This window comes from Ipomoea triloba, chromosome 14, assembly GCF_003576645.1.
Source record: "Ipomoea triloba cultivar NCNSP0323 chromosome 14, ASM357664v1".
NCBI classification, from domain to species: Eukaryota; Viridiplantae; Streptophyta; class Magnoliopsida; order Solanales; family Convolvulaceae; genus Ipomoea; species Ipomoea triloba.
The window spans coordinates 18,630,432-18,652,368 of NC_044929.1; the positions used below are offsets into that span (position 1 = coordinate 18,630,432).

General features: G+C 33.4%; 3 protein-coding genes and 1 pseudogene across 3 annotated transcripts; 2 read left to right on the forward strand and 2 right to left on the reverse strand.

The window, feature by feature from the left end:
* Positions 1-1,813: 1,813 nt before the first annotated feature.
* On the reverse strand, positions 1,814-3,676 carry LOC116004063 (replication protein A 70 kDa DNA-binding subunit A-like). The gene is made up of 7 exons (XM_031243999.1): positions 3,447-3,676; positions 3,194-3,290; positions 2,960-3,090; positions 2,798-2,876; positions 2,586-2,718; positions 2,306-2,466; positions 1,814-2,219 (listed from the first exon to the last, which is right to left on the reverse strand). Exons 1-7 carry the CDS (start codon positions 3,586-3,588, stop codon positions 1,814-1,816), a joined length of 1,149 nt encoding a protein of 382 aa, XP_031099859.1. The 5' UTR covers positions 3,589-3,676.
* A 10,205-nt stretch (positions 3,677-13,881) lies between these two features.
* Positions 13,882-21,580, forward strand: LOC116005335 ((R)-specific enoyl-CoA hydratase-like). Its single transcript, XM_031245614.1, has 4 exons — positions 13,882-14,024; positions 20,733-21,071; positions 21,164-21,279; positions 21,356-21,580. Exons 2-4 carry the CDS (start codon positions 20,802-20,804, stop codon positions 21,459-21,461), a joined length of 492 nt encoding a protein of 163 aa, XP_031101474.1. The 5' UTR covers positions 13,882-14,024; positions 20,733-20,801; the 3' UTR covers positions 21,462-21,580.
* LOC116004064 lies at positions 15,964-16,557 on the reverse strand (annotated as a pseudogene).
* Positions 17,478-18,227, forward strand: LOC116004065. The gene is made up of 2 exons (XM_031244001.1): positions 17,478-17,510; positions 17,604-18,227. The coding sequence occupies exons 1-2, from the start codon at positions 17,478-17,480 to the stop codon at positions 18,225-18,227; spliced, it is 657 nt and encodes a 218-aa protein (XP_031099861.1).
* Positions 21,581-21,937: the final 357 nt, after the last annotated feature.

Below are 21,937 nucleotides of genomic sequence, written 5' to 3' on the forward strand. Positions count from 1 at the left end.
TACATTTCACAAATGGCAAATATTGCTACTTGCTCATATCAGCTTCAACAAAATGATTGTTCTTCTGATGGTAACAATTCATTTTGGGATGAGGTATATCTATCACCACTAAGGGATAGTGAACCTCTTCTAAGTAGAGATCTTCTTCCAGGTGGAAATAATGTCAGTACTCAACCACAATGTACTGAAACTATTGGTAAGGTTTTAACATTTTGTAGGTAAGTCTTGTTTTAATAATTAATAGTTTTTAACAAGTTGTTTGTAAATGCAGGTGTTTTAGCTACAAATCCTGTTGATGTATTTGATAGTGTTGATTTAATTGTCGAGGAAGATAATACAGCTGCAAAGATAGATTTACCAAATTTAAATCTAAATATCTTTATTAGAAGAAAAAGGACAAAAAAAACTTATCGTGACCCTAATACATTAACTTTAGAATTGCTTTCTAAATATTTTTATATGACCGTTGATCAAGCTGCAGATGAACTACATGTTGGTCGAGCAATTTTAAAGAAAAGGTATAAAGAATTAGGAATTTTGTTCTGGCCTCAACGAAAACTCGTGAGTTTGGAGAGGTTATTAAAAAACGTCAAGGTAATTAAGTAATGCTTATTTATCAGCCTTATATTATTTAAGGAGAAATAACAAATTATTTTGTAGGAATTTGGCGGAATCCAAGACGAAAGCGAGCTAAAAAGAGTGATTGAAGAGTTGGAAGATAAGAAAAAATTGATAATACAAAACCCAAATGTTGAGTTGGGTGAGACAACAATAAGACTTAGAAACAAATGTGACAGGAATAGCTCAAAAAAAAAAAGGTATAGAAACTTGTCATACTTTAATTCAACAATTCATAAGAGTTCGTTGCAAAGTCATACATTTCCTGATATTTCCGAATTAATGCCTGAAGAAATAGATGAAGTGTTAGAGTTTGTACAGAATGATTTTCTAGATTCCAATAATACAACATAAATTTATAATTATCATGCATTTATACTCTATATAATTCTATTTTTTGACCAATCTAAATTAGTTTGTTTGTGTATGGATTAACGATTTTAGGTGAAGGGAGGGAATTAGAAGTAATATTATGTGCAAATGTTTACAAAGTTTTACTGTTCATATGGATTTCACAAAGGACTGAAATATAACGAGCATATATTTTTAAAAAAAAATTACGATGTGTATAAATTTGATAGTATGTGTACCATTAATATGTAACAAATTAACTAATTTAACCCAATGAAACTTTAATTTCTTATTCATGGGCTTATGTTTTCTTGGTTTGTCCTCCCTTTCTCGAAAAATGCCAACAGTTTATTATGTATAAACATATTTTCCAGTTTTTTTTCAATATGTTGTTACTTTAACATTTGCTTGTAATTAAGGGTTCCAGTTTTAATTTATGGGACAAAATAAAAACTGTATATATGGTTACTTTAATATTTTACGTAATAATTATCAGAACCATTTTAAAATTATGTGTAAGCATATTTTGTTTTTTTAATATTTTCTTCTTTGAAGCATATAACTTTAAAAATATCTATATCATGCACCACTTGATATAGATTGTAAATTTTGTAGAATAAATAAAGTTTCAATTTAAACAAAAAAAAAAGTTGTTTGTTGCAAGTTTAAATGATGGATAAGTTATTGATGTCGAAAAACACTTTGAAATGGAATACGAAAATACAAATAGTTTGTTAGGAATGGCGGAAATATGGCTTAACTAAACTGTTACCACATGTTTTCGAAACCCTTTAAAAATTCAACATTATTTTCTAGGTACATAATATGCATAGTATTCATTGGCTCAACCAATTTTAGGCTTTTTCCCTTTATCATTTGGTGGACTGCTTGCTTGCGAATCGTCTACACTGTCTCCCGATAATTGGCTAAAATCAAGCCTTCTTTTCGTGGGATTTCCTAGCATCAACGATTGCCTAAACAAACCATCGTTTGAGTCAGCTAAGTCTAGCTGTGCATCTTTGCATAGACACGCAACTGTATACTTTGTGCTTTGTTCACTGAATATGGTGTTTTTCTTGAGAGGAAACACAAGCCCAAGATTATCGAGTGTTTGTTGGAGCATAGCACCATCGTTTTCGCAGGTAGGTATGTTGGACGACGTCAGTAACAATAGGCGGTGCACCTCATGATTAAACATTGTTGCGCGTACACTTCCAACGTTATCAAATATTTCTATGTCCACCTTATACCTGTATATCAACAAAAACATAATATAAGTCATGCTATATTAGAATTTTAAGTATTAAGGAAACAACGAAGATATATATTTTGATACCTTTTGACAGTGATGCCATCAGTTTGTCCACAGTTCATGCATTGGAGTTGTAAGCCTTCAGTTGAGTGGACTATTTTGTTGCAGTAATTGCAACCAACGTAGTAGTCGAAACCATCACGCTTAAGCAATCTAATTTTGCCTCTCACCCATGCAATTGGTTTCTAAATGTAATGCAGAGCCACAAAAGTAGGTCAAAAGCTTTAAAAGTAAATAGATTGATGGTTAAATGTAAAAGGCGATTTGACATTCGACATACAGTTGAAATGAAATGTTTACTAACTTGTTCAAATCCAGTTTCAAGAGATGAAAGGCATGTTTTTCGTTGCCTTATAGGGTCTGCCAATGCAAGCAATGAATCAAGGTAAGTCTTATCTACAATTTCCTTGTAGATGAGTTCAGAGTTTTTGTCCTTCCTATAAGAATAACCAATCACTATTATCATGGTCAAATAACTGGTATATTCTACATAAGTGACAAGGAATTAAAAAATACCAATCAGTAAGGACTTTTGCAACGTGGCCAACAGGATCAACTTCAATTGATGTGTTATATAGTGTACTCAGTGACAACCCTAATTAAACACAAATGTCAAGTATGTAATATAAAAAGTAGAAATTATTTAATGCACTCGTTGGAAGAACATAACAATATTACCTTGGAATGCATTAACGTTCAATCCTTCAGCAAGTATAATGGGGAATTTCCCTTGCCGAAGTTGTAATTCAAGTTGAACCCCTTGGTTTACAGCAAACGTTCCCCAAAGTGTTAGCATAATAGGCTTCAATCTATAAGTGAAATTCGAAACATAATATATAAACAAAATGATAACATATAACAAAGTAAATAATTGTTATATAAGTAAGGCAAGAAACGGGTTAAGATTTATACTCTTCGTTCATGACAACAAAATCATGAACATTTTGTTCGCCATTTTTGGTCACCACAATTTGGCGTGGTAACTTGTATATAACAATCGCCATAATGCCTATAGTTATACAAAAGAAGCAACTAAATTGATGATGCATAAATCAAGTGTTAACCATATAATAATAATAATAATAATAATAATAATAATAACAATAATAATAATAATAAGGAACTAAACAAATCTAAAAGACAATGAAATAAAGAATTGACTTACTTATTGGTCGGCGAGATAAAAAATAGTCAAAAATATGGTGAAATGGGCTCAGATGAGCCTGGACATGTCCAGATATGTCAATTGCCTCATCAGGACTAAGTTTTTGAATCATAGTACTCCTCGTTATATTCCAAATATTCATGTACTTTGGATCAGGTAAATTTGTAAAACCTACGACAGCTTTAACCGATGCATTAGATATAATATATGTAGAAGACACCTCGAGTCTTTTATCAACCGTCCCATCAATGTCTTTGTCATACAACATTGCTTGCACTTTGTTACCCTGAAAGAAGTATCAAATACGTACATATATGTTAACGAAATGTAATTATATTTGACATAAAATAAGATAGGGACATCTTTGAACATTAATACCGAGGCCTAATATTTGTGATCAATTTAAAAACTTACAGCCTCATCCTCCAATATTATGGGTTTATATTTCTTTCCTGGTGTTCTCCTTGATTCTTGTGTATTAAGTTTTTGTACCACTACAACTTTGCACCGCCATCGTGGTAACTCAGTAGTAACATCAGGTATCAACACTAGTCCCTCCATGCTGTACACAATTAAGGAAATTTAATACTGTTAGTCGCGTATAAAATTGTTGTCATTAAGCTAGTCATATGTTCACAAGCCATTTCTAACCTAACATTCGTTATTATTATTATTATTATTATTATTATTATTATTATTATTATTATTATTATTATTATTATTGTATAAGTGTAAATATATATGCTTTGAACAAAATATATATAAACATATTGAGCATAATCTTTTAATTAAAGTAATTAAAATACAATAGCGTTAAACTAAATCTTATATATGATGCACACAATAAATAGTACATAGGTAACAACAAATTACAATATTTGAACTTGTACGGTTGAGTAGATCCAAACTCTGAAACAAAGCAAATATGTTGAACGAAAAAAGTTAATACAAATATAAGTTCATATGAATTGTTGTTTTTAAGTTTTAAAAATGCTAGTAATTCATTCTGTTGTAATTTTTAAGTTATGTACTAAGTTTTAAGTAGGTTAGTGAACCACTATGTTGGATTAAGTTTTTAATTATATTTGTTTCTACACTATAAATAATTTTATCTTGCATGTTTGTAATGTTATTACTTCATTTAATGTTAATTTATAAAGTGCAAACTATTTTTATTTTTTATTTTGGAGTTTAAGTTGGATATGTCGAAAAAAAGGGTAAGCGGGAAGGCTATGCTAAGAAAATTACGTGAGGTGTTTGATAGAATAAATAATAATTGTTTGATTATAGAATAATATAATGCAAACTATACTCACTTATAATTGATGCACAATTAAATTAAGCCGTCATAATATGTACTTGATGATTTCATCGTAAACAACATTTTCTGTAAGATTTGTGCATGTCGATTCATCAAAATCGTTGCATATTACGATTTTCAAAGAAGCTGCAGTCTTTGCACGAGACATCGCGACATATAGTTGACCATGGCTAAAAACAGGTTCCTTCAAGTAAAGGCCAACAAAATCTAGAGTTTGGCCTTGTGCTTTATTTATTGTCATTGCAAAACAACTTTTTACGGGGAATTGGCATCTTTTGAATGGTATTGGACAGTTTTCATCCTTTGATGGTTGAAGTGGTATTCTAGGTATCAATACATGCTTACCCTTGTATTCCCCCACTGCGATAATGCAACTTATGGTATGATCCCCAAACATATCACATATTAGGCGTGTACCATTGCATAAGCCTTCACATGGATTTAGATTCCTTAATAAGATTACAGGACTATTTTTTTTCAAGCTTAAAGTATGAGGAGGCAAGCCAGGAGGGCATAAAGTATGTAAATAATCTTGGCAATGCAAGTACTTTGAATCAAGTGGCTCATCATAACTGATGTAACTTTTATTTTCACCAGGGAACTTTTCCAGCAAAAGCATATTAATCTCATCAACAAATTCATTCTTTGTTGTCAAAATTGCTCTGTCCATCAGTGGGTATGGGTCATTGAAGAAACAATGTAAATCAGGGTATACAGCATCAAACAATGCATATAACGAAGACTTTGATCCACATTTTTGTACAAGAAATTGAGAATCACTTTTATTTTGTTTTGGTAAATAGCAGGTTCTGTGCCATTACCTATCTTCATCAAGTAACTTGCAAATGTAGGATCAGCCTGTGTACGCATGTTCTCAACTAAAGTCAAACGACAAATGTGCGGCCATATAGAAGTTGACTTAACCAAAGATGTTGCAATGAAATCTTCCTTCTTTCCATGTCTTACAACTGGTAATGTCTGCCTAAAATCTCCTCCAAATACAATGACTTTTCCCCCAAATAAATCTTCACAATCCATTATATCTTTAAGTGTTATATCAAGGCTCTCAACTATATTCCTATGTGACATGGATGCTTCATCCCAAAGAATCAATTTACTATGGCGAAGTAAACTCGCATCAGCAGAATGTTTACCTATATTACATACATACTTATCAGTACCATCAAGTGGGAGCTTGAAGCGAGAATGTGCTGTGCGACCGCCAGGTAGTATAGATGCAGCTATGCCAGAAGTTGCAGTTGCAAGGGCGATCAAACCTTTANCTCGCGAGCCATTAATAAATTATATATATATATATATATATATATAAAGAGAGAACCCTAAACACCACTCACACCAACAGGCAACAGCCCTACTTAGTTGAGCCGCCAGTAGGGGTGAGCATAACCGACCCACCCGATTGGAACCGTCCGACCCACACCCGATTTCATGCCCATCTGACCCGCCCGCAATCCGAAAATAGAAAATCGACCCAAATCATCTCTAATTTCGGACATAATTTAACGGGTTGGGTTAGGGATTTTCGAACCCGAACCGCCCGAAAACCCGAAATTATATATATATATATATATTATTTATTTATTTATTAACACGCCAGTGTGCCACACCTCCGATCCTCCACTAAGCAAAGGGTGCAAAGTAACTCCTTGAGCCTTGTGCATTTTTGTATTTGTGTGTATAACTCCTTGAGCCTTGTGCATTTTTATATGTGTGTCATGTACTTGGGAAAAAGCAAAGAAGATGGGTTGGCATTGTCAGACTGTCAGTTGTCACATGCTTTGATTGAGAAAATGAGGAGACAAAAATTAGGGATTCTTTTTCTCTCTCTCACCCTCTCTTAGGGCTCGTTTGGTTCGCGGAAAATATTTGAAGGGAAGTGGAAGTGAAATTCCGTGAAAAAGTTGTTACCAGGAAGATAAATTATGTTATTTGGTTGGTGGAAAAGAAGTTGCTGAGAATGATAAGGAATAATGTGTATAAATACCCAAATGCCCTTATTATTATTATTATTATTTGGTAAATTATTATTATTATTATTATCAAAAATCTAAACAGTAAACCACAACCCCTTATACTATTATTATTATTATTATTATTTGAGGCCCAGTAAACCACAGCCCACAACCCCAATTAGGTTTCCTTCGTTCTTCAACAGTGTAGATCCAATTATCATTCTTCAATCCTCAACTCCTCATTCTCTTGTGTGCGAAGCAATCAGCAAAGCCAGAGAGGCAGAAGCGGCGTTGCGGTGGGGCGGAGGCGCGGAGACGAGGCGGTGACGCAGGTGCAGGAAAAGATTTGGTTGGCAGCAAAAGATCCTGCCTCACCTCTCGCACACCCCTAGCCGCCAGCAGCCCAGCAGTCAGCACCGCACGACGTCGCTCCCGTCACGCCACTTCCCAACGGCCCCGACGACGCAACTTGGTAGCAGACGCCACCGTCACGGCCTCACTATAATTTTTCTGTCTCTATAATTCCTCCCGATTCCATGGGAAGAAGCTCTAAGGTTTTCCTTATCTGTTAAGTTGCTTCGTTTTCTTCCGTATTACTAATCGTTCATATTCAGATCTCAGTTTCTCTGATTGTCGAGAAGCTACCTTCTGAGCTGAAATGGCCGGCTATTACGATGGCAATCCTTTCGTCGAAGAGGAAGAAGTTAATCTGGTTACTGTAAGCTCACTCCTTCCCTCTCTCTATGTGTATTTGTGTGCGATTTGGATCCGTAATCTGGTTATACGCGATTTGGATCTTTCTATTTCCATTTACATATTTTTATTTTCGGATTTATCATTTATATTCGAAATATATTTTTATTTTTCGAATTGTTACTTGCCAATTTATGTTTTGTTATTATTATTGATGTATTGATTTATTTACAGTACTCTCCTACTATTTTCTGTCGCGATCTATTAGAAGAATGGATATACGGATATAGTTTTTCCTTTCAATCTTAAAACCGATGTGGTGCTTTGAAGATTGTTTCTTCATAAATATAGTGTGAAAATCTTAAATTATGAAAAAAGAAAAAATAAAATAAAATAGGCTTAAATATTTTTTTTTGTTTTACGAATTTAAGGATTTTTAATATACTATTAATTGTCAAAGACTTAAATCTTGAATTTATGATTTTTTGGGATTGACTGGCTTTCATAATCTCTATTATATGCCTTGTGAGTTTTTTGAGTTTATATGCGTTTAGAGTTTGTACTATATCTTTTTCAATAACAGTTTCCTTTTCTTTTATCAATTTTATTAGAATCTTAGAATGCATATTTGAATTGGTAAATTTATATGCTTAGTTCTTGTCTATTTGATAGACTAATGTTTTTGTTTACTAATGGGATAACTGTTGTTATATCAATAATGATGAATTGACTTCCATACGTTATATGTAAACTTTGGACTTGTGCATTAAATTTGTATCAAGTATCATAGCATTATTGAAATTCATATATGAACTTTCACAATTAATTGTCTCTATTGTTGTTTGCTGTAGGGGTTTAAATTATTAAACAAATGAGTAGTAGATAACTTGCTCAATATTTGCTGAGAAGCAAACTAAATTCCACCTAAATGGCTAAATGCGACATAAATAAATAAATAAGCATAAATGAATATAAATATAAATAATTTTGTAAGAATAGAAATTAATTTTTACAATTAAAAGAGGTGTGCAAAGGTGTAATTTTTAACTCACAGTTTGAGAAGTGCGGCTATCGAAATTGACTCAAACAAATGAGCAACAAATCACTTGATCAATAACCTGTTTTGAAAAAAAAATTATCAAGTAGGAAGATGAATAATATTTTTTTTCTGTATGTATTAACCTTCAGCTCACGTAAAGAGAGATTAAAAAAAACTGGAAATCTTTTGCTTGGTTTGAGCTATGGATATATGCGTTAAAAAAGTTGATAATCTTTTGCTTTCTTTGAGGTGTGAGGATATACGTGTACTTTTACACGATTTTTTTTTAAAATATAGAGATTTTAAACAAGTTGTAAACCATGCGCCCAAGTAAAAAAAGGTGACAATCTTTTGCTTTCTTTGAGATGCATGTATATACGTGTACTTTATAATTAAATAAGAATATTTTTTTTAAACCATAAAGCTGCAAACCATGTGTCCAATTCTATAAGTTGATTAAATTTTTTTTTTGTTATATTTTTTTAAAAGAAAATTGCCATTTTGGTCCAATGACTATTATAGTAATGTTAATTGCTATCCGTGACTTTCAAAAATATTAATTGCGTAAATTGACTATGCATTTTTTCTCAATTTTGGTCACGCCGGCCAAATTGCCAGTCAAATGTGACTGGAAAATATTAATAGGTCAAACGCTAAGGGTATTTTTGTCATTTTACTTTATATTATTTCATCTTCGTCGTCTTCTCCATTCAACTGTCGCCGTCAACTTGAAGCTACTGTCGCCGTCGACTTGAAGAGAGAAGCAGCAACAGATCGAAGAAAGAAGCAGCACCCGTGGCCCTCTCGTCTCTCTCGCTGGTTGAACGAAGAAAGAAGCAGCAGCCGCGAATTTCTGTCACTCGGTCTTCACTGGTAATGGCGACGGAAAGAGGTATGGGAGTTGTCGATGAAGCAGAGTGGCGGACATGGCAGTCCGGCGGTGAGCACCAACCAGCGACCCCGGGTCTCCCTCTCGAACTGCAGACAGAAAGCGACCGATAGCGAGCATTGGCGTGGCTCCTCTTCTCTGACGAGCTGGTTGGTAGCTTCAACCATGGCGAAAATGGTGGAAATGGATGATGTCGGTAGCTTCACGTCGCCTTGAAGCTATCGTCTCCAGCAACGATGGTGGGAATGGAAAATGTCGGAAAACATAACAAGAAAATGACTATTTTGCCCCTTCCAATTAAGAATAATATGTGATTTAATTTTTTCCGATCACTTTTGACCGGAAATTTAGTCGGCGTGACCAAAATTGAGGAAAAATGCATAGTCAAGGTACGCAATTAAAATTTTTGAAACTCGCGAATAGCAATTAACACTACTACAATAGTTATTGGACCAAATTGGCAATTTTCTCTATTTTTTAAGCATGAAGTTGAACAATTTGTCAGGATCCGTTGTAAATTCTTTATATATGTTTGTGTCTTAAGTAATGATGTATATAATTATATATGTTTGTGGCTTAAGTAATGATATGACGAAGAACAATCATGCGACATACATATATATAAGCAGGGCCGGCCCAAGGGGGGGCAGCCTGGGCACCTGCCCAGGGCCCCATCTCCCTAGGGGCCCATAGGCCATAGGTCATACATATATATACTACTAATTCTGCACAAAAAAATTCTGCATAAAAGAAGTTGAAAAAAAAAAATTCTGCATAAAAGAAAGGGAAGTGGCTGGCAGACAAAGGACAAGGATTCCCACCTATTTTTGTTTGCTTTCTTTGTCTTTATTGGTGGAGGAATGCTAAAGATTCCACTTAGTACAACTTTTCATGTTTGTTTTTTTTAAGGGACTCCACCTTTTTCATGTTGTTTCAGTAGAGTGGGCAACAAAAGAGGGATTATTTTCCCATTCTTCTCTCATTTTTCGGCAGAACAGAGCAAATAGAGAGAGACAGTGAGTTCGGTTGCCAGAAGCAGTAGGCTGTAGGCGACGGAAGAGAAGGAAGAGAAGAAAACCATTTTTCTTCTTCTCTCATTTCGGCAGCTCATCAGTAGAAGGATTGAAGGAACAACCATTTTCCTCCATGACTCCATCTTTGGTGCAGTTTAGCCTTGCTATTTTGCCTAAGTTTGCCTAGTTTTTGGGTACTATCTTCATCAAATAGTTTGTTAATTTGATTGCTTATTTGCTTAATTCTATTGGTTAAGATTTATATGTTTTACACAGTTTGCCTATGAATTTTATTTCAGTTTTAATTCTATCTATTAGGATTTCTATGTAAAATGAAATTGTAAATTTATTAGGTTTATTATATGCAGGGATTTGAAGGTCATGTTTATCGTTGGGCATTTGGACGAACTAAAGATTTTTGATTGATTGATTCATAAGTGCCAGGTGCTTTTGTTCTCTTTTTTTTAAAATCAGTTTCATAATAAATGTTTTTATACAATGTTGTCTAAAATGCATTTATCCGGAAGTAAAAAAGGAAATTTATTAAAATATATAGTAGGATCCTATAATGAAATGAAAATTTAGAGAGACCAAACCAGATAATCTTGAACAATCTAATGAAAATTTGAGTACGTAATCAAGATTATATTGATGATGATATTGATAATGCCCTAATCGCCTGCTGCAGTGCTGCCTGCCTAATCTGCCTAAAAATGTAAAATACTCAATAGACAATATTCCTTTTTTTTATTATTAATATCGATTTTATAATAATTTTATACAATATTGCCTAAAAAACATTCATTCGGAAGTGAAAAAAGTAAAAGAAGAAAACAAAATGTTCATATAGGGGCCCTTTTTTTCAATTTCGCCCAGGGCCTCCAAAATATTTGGAACGACCCTGTATATAAGCTATGAGTTAAGTAAATCGAAGATCGCGACATACATATATATAAGCTATGAGTTAAGTAAATCGAAGATGAAATATACATATCACGCCAAAATATATAGATATATCAGCCTAACAATGGAATTTCAGCAGTTTAGCAAATTACATGGATATCATTTGATAAGATCTCATGTCCTTCAAAATTATTGTTTTCACTTATTGTAGTATGGAAATTGTAAATTCGAAACTTAGCTTTTCATCATCAGTACAAAAGAAATACCTGAGCGTCCTTGTAGAAATTTTCTTTTTACGTAGATGTGATTCCACAATGGTTTTGTAAGAATTTTTTTTAGCAAAGGTTGTAAAAAATTTTTGGTATGGAAATGGCGTTGTTACAATGGCCATTTGTATTGAATGTTTTTAAAACTGTTTTTGGCATTTATTTCAATGTTATTATATATATATACATATATATATATATATATATATATATATATAGTATTATAAGCTCTATGCTTGTAAGTGCAGCATGAGTCACGTGGTATCCCACCCTAAATGTCGATTTGTTCTTTAACCATAGTGAATTTGGTCGTCCAATCCAATCACTCCTGTCATTTTGTTGTTGTATTCACCAAATAACAGGTTTATGCGATCCTATCTTTCTCATTATTGATGGTGGCGGCTAACTATTCCGACACAAAAAAAATCCAATCACTCAATTTTTTTTATATATTTATGGTCTTCTTAATCTTGTCTTTTCTTAATTAGTATCAGATCCATAATTAAGAGTGCATAATGAATCATGTTGTGGTCTCCCACCCTTATATTATAGCATTTTTTTTGTTTTGTAGATCTTGTTTATGTTGTGGTCTCCCACCCTTCTATTATTGCATTTTTTTTAGATCTTGTTTTTGCTTTATCAGTGGAGTTGGTTTGCTTAGTGGAGGAGTGGGTATGCATGTTAATAATATAATATTGAATCCTAAATTATGTATACATACCATGCGGATATAATATTCAAAGAAGGCCCATGCAAATAGTGTAAGAGTTGTATTTAAGCAGTCTGAATTTGAACGGCCGATCATCTGCAAGGGCAAATATGGCATTCTGTTTGCAAAGCACATTCGCAAAAGCACAAGGTACAAGAAATTCCGCCGGAAAAAGTCTTGGGCAAATTATAAGTGACTCTTTATATTATTTTAAGATGTAATCAATCTTGTTTGTCGGCTGGTATATATATATATATATATATATATATAGCATGAGTCACGTGGTATCCCACCCTAAATGTCGATTTGTTCTTTAACCATAGTGAATTTGGTCGTCCAATCCAATCACTCCTGTCATTTTGTTGTTGTATTCACCAAATAACAGGTTTATGCGATCCTATCTTTCTCATTATTGATGGTGGCGGCTAACTATTCCGACACAAAAAAAAATCCAATCACTCAATTTTTTTTATATATTTATGGTCTTCTTAATCTTGTCTTTTCTTAATTAGTATCAGATCCATAATTAAGAGTGCATAATGAATCATGTTGTGGTCTCCCACCCTTATATTATAGCATTTTTTTTTTGTTTTGTAGATCTTGTTTATGTTGTGGTCTCCCACCCTTCTATTATTGCATTTTTTTTAGATCTTGTTTTTGCTTTATCAGTGGAGTTGGTTTACTTAGTGGAGGAGTGGGTATGCATGTTAATAATATAATATTGAATCCTAAATTATGTATACATACCATGCGGATATAATATTCAAAGAAGGCCCATGCAAATAGTGTAAGAGTTGTATTTAAGCAGTCTGAATTTGAACGGCCGATCATCTGCAAGGGCAAATATGGCATTCTGTTTGCAAAGCACATTCGCAAAAGCACAAGGTACAAGAAATTCCGCCGGAAAAAGTCTTGGGCAAATTATAAGTGACTCTTTATATTATTTTAAGATGTAATCAATCTTGTTTTGTCGGCTGGTTATATATATATATATATATATATATATATATATATATATATATATATATATATATATATATATATATATATATATATATATATATCAGCATTAATAAATTAATATAAGTACAAAAATACATTTTTTTGTACCTGGAATTGTCCTCCTTCATGATATATGTTCAACAATTATGTCAATTTTGATTATAATGAGGTCCGAATTTAATATTTTTTTTAATGAAAATCAATGAGTAAGTTAAAAATAATAGTAGTTAACAAAATATTCAGTTACTAAAGTTTACACTTATGGAATGCAAGGTATCTAGAAAAAGTATATGATATAATAGAAAGTAAAAGTAGGAAAAAATAATAATAGATGGTAAAATCAAAATAATATAAACCATTCATTTCAACAAACAATTGAACCAACAGTTTTTAATTTTCGTTATAAGTCTAACTTTATTGGCTCCTATTAGATTTATATTAGTAAATATACGGAATAGTAAATATATATATATAAGTTAATGTGCTATATGTAGAACTGTATAAGGCCAAATCCAATCTTCCAATTTAGCCCAATCAAATTTCTAATCATTACCCAATAGACAATAGCCCAATACAAAACTCATTTATTCAATGAAGTCAATATCCCTAGAGAGACCACGACTCAGACTCACTTCTCCTAATTCCTAAATCCTAATCTCCTCTGCTCATTGGGCGCTGCGCTGTTGCTACGCCTGCTGCTCCGATGCTGGTGGGGCGGTGACCGGACAGGGCTCCGACGGACCTCAGGCGAACCTCACCAAACCCTCAAGGTAAATTGAACTTTAATTTTCGCCGTATTATATGGAATCTTATTAATTGTATGTCTTTTCTTCCATAACCGTTGGCTTAAACTGGGATCAATGTGGCCAAAATTAGTATATCTGGCCAGATGCATTCAAAATCTAGATCTCACCTTATATATTGTGCGAATATAAGAATTACTATTAGACTATTTGTACTTGTTTATTCATTAATTAAGCATTAGAAAAACTTATTAAGGGTTTTGTGATAGTACCAAATAATTTCAAGAATTTCTTCAGTATATATGTGTTATGATAGATGAGAGTTTCTAGAATGCTTAGTCTGTGCATGATAAAAGTGTATTTTTGTCAAAGGTATGATATATAAATCTTTCAAATACAAAATACACAAACTATAATTTATAGTGCCATAAAGTACAATATGATTTTTTAATGATATAATTAATATTATAAAAATGTTAGATATTATTTGATAAAGTTCTTCCAACTGGTTCTTTAAATTTTGGAATTGCCTATTTCTTTGGGGTTTATGTATGAATTTAGATTTGTAGTTGTAGGCATCATATTTTTAGTCCATGTACTCTTTCAGTAAATTTCTTGAGAGCACAATAAAATGTATCCGAGTGTTTATAGCTTCCCATGAGAACCTGCACATTAATTATAGAATTAATTTCAGCAATAGTACTTTGACTATTGTGATTTTCGAAATTTGGTCCTTGTCTTTCAATTTGGACGAATTAAACCTTTGACTATCATAATTGTTCCACTATTAGTCCTTTCGTTAAATAAGAGTTAGATAGACGTTAGTGCAGGGCTAAAATGATCATTCCCTCTGCTTAGCTTCTTCTTCCTCTATCTTGGTCAAGTATATGTATACATTACACGCAGTGCACTCTCTTTGTCCAAGAAAACTAACCTTAGAGAGAACCAATACATAATCTTGGAATGGACTGGGCTTGGCTTTTTCGTTTTCACTATCAACACAAGCAATTATAGGAAATAGTAAAGGGCAAAAACTTCCATGCAAATTACAAAACTTTCTACATAAAAAATTCTCGAAAACCATAAAGCTTTGGCGCACAAATTTCTCATGCAATAGAAATTGAAAGCTCATAATTAAGCAATATGACCAAAATCATGCGTTGCAGCGTTGGTAAAGAGATTTTGAACTCACCAACATGACTCGGCACGACATGAGCATTAGCTTCTCGTGACCTAATTGCTTCAAACTCTGCTTCAATTTTTGCCTCCAACCCCTCCAAATCCTCATTCGCTTCAATTGACACTTTCTCGAATCCTCGGTCTTTCGTAGCTCCGTCCCTCTAACTCTAGGCAGCAATGCCACATTTGCCTCGCTGCAAGCACCTGAATTTGAGGGTGAGGAGACGGGAGTGGTGTTGCTGGGCTGTTGTCAAGCTCTAGTGCACGGACCGTTGTGGATCGGAAGAAATGGCACCGACGACGGCTTTTCGGGAGCCTGGCGCTTCGAGGAAGTAAAAAGAGGAGTCGAAGTTCTGCTGCTGACTAATACGACATAATATTGATGTTAGAAAATACAACACAATTTTGAAAAATAAAATAAAATAAAAAATTTCCTAGTCCACTCTCACGTCCTTCCAAATTATCAAAATATTTGTCAAATTCATGGTTTGATAACTCTTCCTCCATGCTCTTGATTTCTCTCTGTAACAATTTGTATTTGTTGGCGTTTAATAGACTCACGCATAGTTGGATCTTCTATCAAATGTAAATTCATTTTTAAGATTTTGTTTTTCTTTTCGTTTTGCCAGCTTCTTTTTGTTTTGTCATTGCTACTTTGTTTGCTGTAGTTAGTTTGAGCTTTAAACAAATAAGGCTCATACTATTTTTGGAGTAACTCATGATTGCGTTCGAACATTGCTTTGAATTGTGCAGTTTGTTGTTCCATGGCACAATAAATTGATTGCGCTCATGAGAGTTGTTTCTTCAACTTTTCCTTCTTCTTTCCCGTAGGACGTTCATTAGTTTCGAAATCATCATTCAAATCAACAACAAATGAGCATGAGCGTATTGACTCCTCGGTTCCCAAAGATTGTGATTGTGATAATTTCGTAGTTTTCTTCTGACCTCCGACATTTGGCAATCTCACAGTTTTGCAAAACTTTTGCATGTCTTTCACAATATGTCATACATGATCAAATTTAAATCCCTTTTTGTATTTGGAATCTTGCATTAGTAACTCCTTTGCTCTATCAAGCTGTTATAAACAAAATATAATTCAAATTAAACAGCGCAATTAAGACAAAAAAGATGAGACAACTAATTAACACAAATTTACAAGATACTCACAATATCTTGTTCAAATGCACCACTTGGGTTTACGTTCTCTATTTGTTGAATGTATCCTCTTAGTTTGTTGACCATTGTGAATATATTTGTCTAACGAGTTTGCAGCGATCTCCAACGGTTGTAAACAATTCTGATAAAAGCTTTTTCAAAAATTTGATATCTTTTATTGGAATGTGTGAAAAAAAACATGCATACTAATTAACGAATGAGATATTTGCGATCTAATTCAACGGTTGTAAACAATTTTGATAAAACTTATTCAAAGATTTGATATCTTTTATTGGAATATGTCTTGATTTCAATAAAAGATATCAAATCTTTGAATAAGCTTTTATCATAATTGTTTACAACCGTTGGATTAGATCGCAAAGATTTCATTTGTTAATTAGTATCCATGTTTTTTCTTACACATATTCTAATAAAAGATATCAAATCTATAAATAAGCTTTTATCAGAATTGTTTACAACTGTTGGATTAGATCGCAAAGATCTCATCCATTAATTAGTACGCATGTCTTTTCTCACATATATTCCAATAAAAGATATCAAATTTTTGAATAAGCTTTTATCAGAATTGTTTATAATCGTTAGATTAGATCGCAAAAATCTCATCCGTTAATTAGTATGCATGTCTTTTTTTTTTTTTTTTTTAACACATTCCAATAAAAGATATCAAATCCTTGAATAAGCTTTTATCAGGATTGTTTACAACCGTTGGATTAGATCACAAAGATCTCATTCGTTAATTGGTATCCTTGTATCTCTATAAATACTACAATTAGATTTTTAGAAGTAATACCACACCTCTTTTGAATCTCAAAATCTCTTTACCTTTCTGTCTAGTTTAGCAATCATTGGAATATGCCAAACCCTTCCCATTCGATCCGGACTGCCTCATACTCAAATGAAGAAGATAAACTACTTTGTAGTATATTTATGGATATTGCCCAAGATGCTCGAAAGGGTAGCGATCGCTCGGTACCAGAATTGTGGGAACACATTGCGCAAGAATATAAACAAAGGCTACCGGCACACATTAGTACTAATCGACCTTGGAGATCGCTGCAAACTCGCTGGGCAAATATATCGATAGCGGTCAGCAAACTAAGAGGATGCATTCAACAAATAGAGAAAATGAACCCAAGTGGTGCATCTGAACAAGATATTGTGAGTATCTTGTTAATTTGTGTTATTTAGTTGCCCCATCTTTTTTTGTCTTAATTGCGCTGCTTAATTTGAATTATATTTTGTTTATAACAGCTTGATAGAGCAAAGGAGTTACTAAGGCAAGATCCCAAATACAAGAAGGGTTTTAAATTTGATCATGTATGGCATATTGTGAAAGACATGCACAAATTTTGCAAAACTAGGAGCTCCCTAAATGTTAGAGGTCGGAAGAGAACTATGGAAGGATCACAACCACAATCTTTGGGCACTGAGAAGTCTATAGACTCATGCTCATTTGCTGTTGATTTGAATGATGATTTCGGAACGGATGATCATTGCAATGAAATGAACAATGTAGATGAATGTCCTACAAGAAGGAAGAAGGAACAGATGAAGAAACAAATCTCTGATGAGCGCAATCAATTTATTTCTGCCATGGAACATGCCATGGAACAACAAACTGCACAATTCAAAGGAATGTTTGAACACAATCCTGAGTTACTCCAAAAACAATATGAGCTTGATTTGTTTAAAGCTCAAACCGCAGCAAAGAAAGTAGCATTAGCAAAAGAAAAATTAGCATTGGCAAAACGAAAAGAAGAAAACAAAATCTTAATAACGAATTTAAATTTGATAGAAGATCCAATTGTGCGTGAATTTATTAGACGCCAACAACTTCAAATTGTTGGAGAGAGAAATCAAGAGCATGGAGGATGAATTGAATCAATTTGTAAATTTGACAAATATTTTTAATTTTCACAATTGTGTTGTATTTTTTAATATCAATATTATGGCATATGTATTTTAATTTTTATTAGGTTATGTTTGATGTATTCAAATTTTAGTTAATATATATTCAATATTAGTCTTATTTTGATTGTCTCGAGATCTTTAAAATGATATAATTTATATTTAATAATATAAACTTTAAATATAAGTATTTAACAAATTATAAAAAATACATATAAAACAAATAAAGGATACTTTTGGAATTATCAAAATTAGCAAGGGCAATGTAATGTTCTTCTCCCCCTTCCATTTGCTATGGATGAACAGTGACTGTTCATTCGCGACAAATTTTTTGCGATTTGTCGCTGATTGGAGCAAAAAAAATTGGTTGGATAGTGGGACAGCGCTTGAGAATGGCCGCAGATGCGTTGGAGATGCTTTAAAGGCAATGGGAAGCCTGAACTTATGGTATCTGTGGAAATGGAAGATGTAAATTTGATCCATTGAAGGGTTTGGTCTCACATGGAGTGTACTTGAGCAGTAGTAGATTAGGCTCGAAAGTGAATGAAGTTGGATTCATTAGATACAACATTGGGAAAATTGGGCTCGAAAGTGAATGAAGTTGGATTCATTAGATACAACATTTGGGAACATGGCATAGTTATCAATATATGATGATGAGCAAGGATGAGGCTTAGACCAAGATTCTTCATTTGTAGAAGATTTGAACGAGGGTGCCTGAGTTGTGAAGACAAAAATTCATGTGCACATCATTGTTTGCTTTACCTAGCAAATACGTTGCTATTTTCGCCCATTTGTTCCCAAACTGTGCTTGAAGATCTATCACAATCATCTCCTCCTTTGATGAAAACTTCACTCCGTGTCAATGTTTGACGACTCCCCAAAAAAGAGGTAACACATGTTTCACCAAATATGATCATGAACACTAACGCTACAAACTAAATTTTCATTAAGGGTCCGTTTGAAAAACAAGAAAATGATTTCATTTTCCTTTCAAGTGTTTGGTTGCATTCTGAAATTGCCTTGATGTGTTTAGCTGGTAAATGAGTAGAATTGTATAATTAAACATTTTAATTATTTTATTTAAAATATAAAAATATTTATAATAATATTAAAAATAATTTTATTTATTAAAAAAAAAAACAATGGTTTTCGATGGATTGGTTTTCGCCGTAAACCAATCCGCCGAAAACGAGTATTGGAGGCTTTGCATTGGAAGCCGTCGTTCGTTGTTCATTATTCGTTGATGTAGCTTGGTCCGGAAAATGGCTGCGGAAGTCATTTTCCACCAAAATGGGCTGATTTTTCATAGTCAGGAATATGTTTTCCGTTGACTGAACTTTTCAAGTGCATCCAAACACTGGAAAGAAACCATTTTTTGGGTTTTCAAACACACCTTAAATGCAAGTAAAATAGTAGTTTTATGAACAAAAAAAAAAAAAGAAAGATGTCACAAGGACATCAATGTTGTCAAGTGTCAACTCCACAATGAAATCTTCACCAAATATCATAAAAGTTCCTCTTTTTTGTTTATCATGTAACCCTCTAAACCAATACAAACAGAATCTGAAGACACATGTGAGGGAAAATAACTAGATGATAAAAAGGAAATGAACTTCATGACAATTGAAGAGAATAATAGTGCAAAAGGCATGATTTATCTTTGTATACCTTCGAATAGGGACTATGAGTTTCTTTTGTCACCAAAGATGTGACAAAAAAATGGGGAAAATACAACATGAATGGGAAGCAATGAAATAACATATTGCTTTCATACTTGTTCAAATGGTTGATAAGCACTTCATCTTCCTCAGCTTTCCACGACCCTTTCTTTATCTCCCCCAACTCATTCTCCCAACTTCTTCCTTCTATAATCTCCAATTTCTCAATGCGCATCTAAACCTTTTTACATTTTCACTCAATGTTTCTTCTGCAGTAAGTATTCTTGTGCATTCGCACTCTAATTTAGAGATTATATAGTCATTTAAAAAAAAATATTTTTCTATATCTATGACAGTTAAACCCACTAGCCCACTATCTGCCTAAAACTTTGCCCACATTCGGCAAATTATAACATGGACCAGAGTCTAGTTTCTGCAATGTCGGTAAGGTGTTTGATGAATTGTTTGTGTGATTTTCAGTTGTATAGTGCGAATGGATGTCTAGTTTACGGGGTAGTGAATGGATACTACTTTCTAGTTTCTGCAAATGTCGGTAAGGTGTTTGATGAATTGTTTGTGTGATTTTCAATTGTATTGCAAATGGATGTCTAGTTTACGGGGCAGTGAGTGGATACTACTTTCTAGTTTCTGCAATGTTGGTAAGGTGTTTGATGAATTGCTTGTGTGATTTTCAGTTGTATAGTGCGAATGGATGTCTAGTTTACGGGGTAGTGAGTGGATACTACTTTCTAGTTTCTGCAATGTCAGTAAGGTGTTTGATGAATTGTTTGTGTGATTTTCAATTGTATAGGTGCAACAAATGGATGTCTGCTTCATGCTTTGCCTAATTTAAACAAGTTGTTGACGAGTTTATTGAACAATGCTGGTGAAACGTGCATTTTGGAGCTACGTTACCACTTCCTGCGGCTTCTCTTCGTGGGCAGCTACCAATTTGCTTAAATGCGGGGATGTTGTGAAGCAAGCTCGGGTGTTTACGGAAGCAGATGTTGTTGAATACTCGAAGCTGAGCCATGATACCAACCCCTTGCATTTTGACTCAGAATGTGCCAAGCTTGCTGGATTTAGGGACAGGCTTGTTCCTGGAATGCTGGTCGCTTCCTTATTCCCAAGAACCATCGCTTCAAATTTTGTAAGTCCCGACGACTCATCAATTTTTGCTACATTTATCGAGTCGCTTTGTTTAAGCCTCCTTTCTCTTTTGGTGTTTGGAAATACTTGTAGCCGGGAGCTGTATATGTTTCGCAAACGTTGCACTTCAAGTTGCCGGTGTACATTGGAGAGGAGATAGTTGGTGAATTATGTGCAACAAATATCAAGGATCTGAAAACGAAACATGTGTAGGTTTCCCTGAATCCCCGAGTTCGTATTTGCATCTAGATTCAGTTTCTTCTTCTCCGGGTTCTTCAATTCGCGGGCCAAATTTTCCACAAAATGCTTCAAACGTGATGGCGGGCTTGTTATCGATGGCGAGGCCGCAGCCATCCTAATTTCTCATCTGTCTCTTCAAGCTTGTCCTTAATTGTAGGAACATGAGTTGATATATGAACTAATGGAGCACCATCACCAGGGACAATATCCTCAATAGCAGCAAAATGTGAATATTATGTGGTAAAATCAGAAGGAAATTTTTTTATTTTATTCGTTTTGCATGCATACATTCATTATACATTCTATCATTTTCGTTATAGACACGTATATAATTAACTTTTTATATTAACCTTACATGTCAGATCACTTTAAAATTTATAATTCAATGGTATTTATAATTATCAAAAATTTTTAAATTATGTATTTAATTTATTAAATTAAATTATATTTTGAAAAAAAACCTTTATTAATTTAATTATTGTATGTATTTTATTTTCTAAATTCTAAAATTTTGGGATATCATATCACTAATCAAAATATTGAATGATGATTGTATATAAGACTTAAGAGACCATTTTTTAAAAAACTTTCAATCCTCTTGAATAAAATAAAATAATATTTAATTTT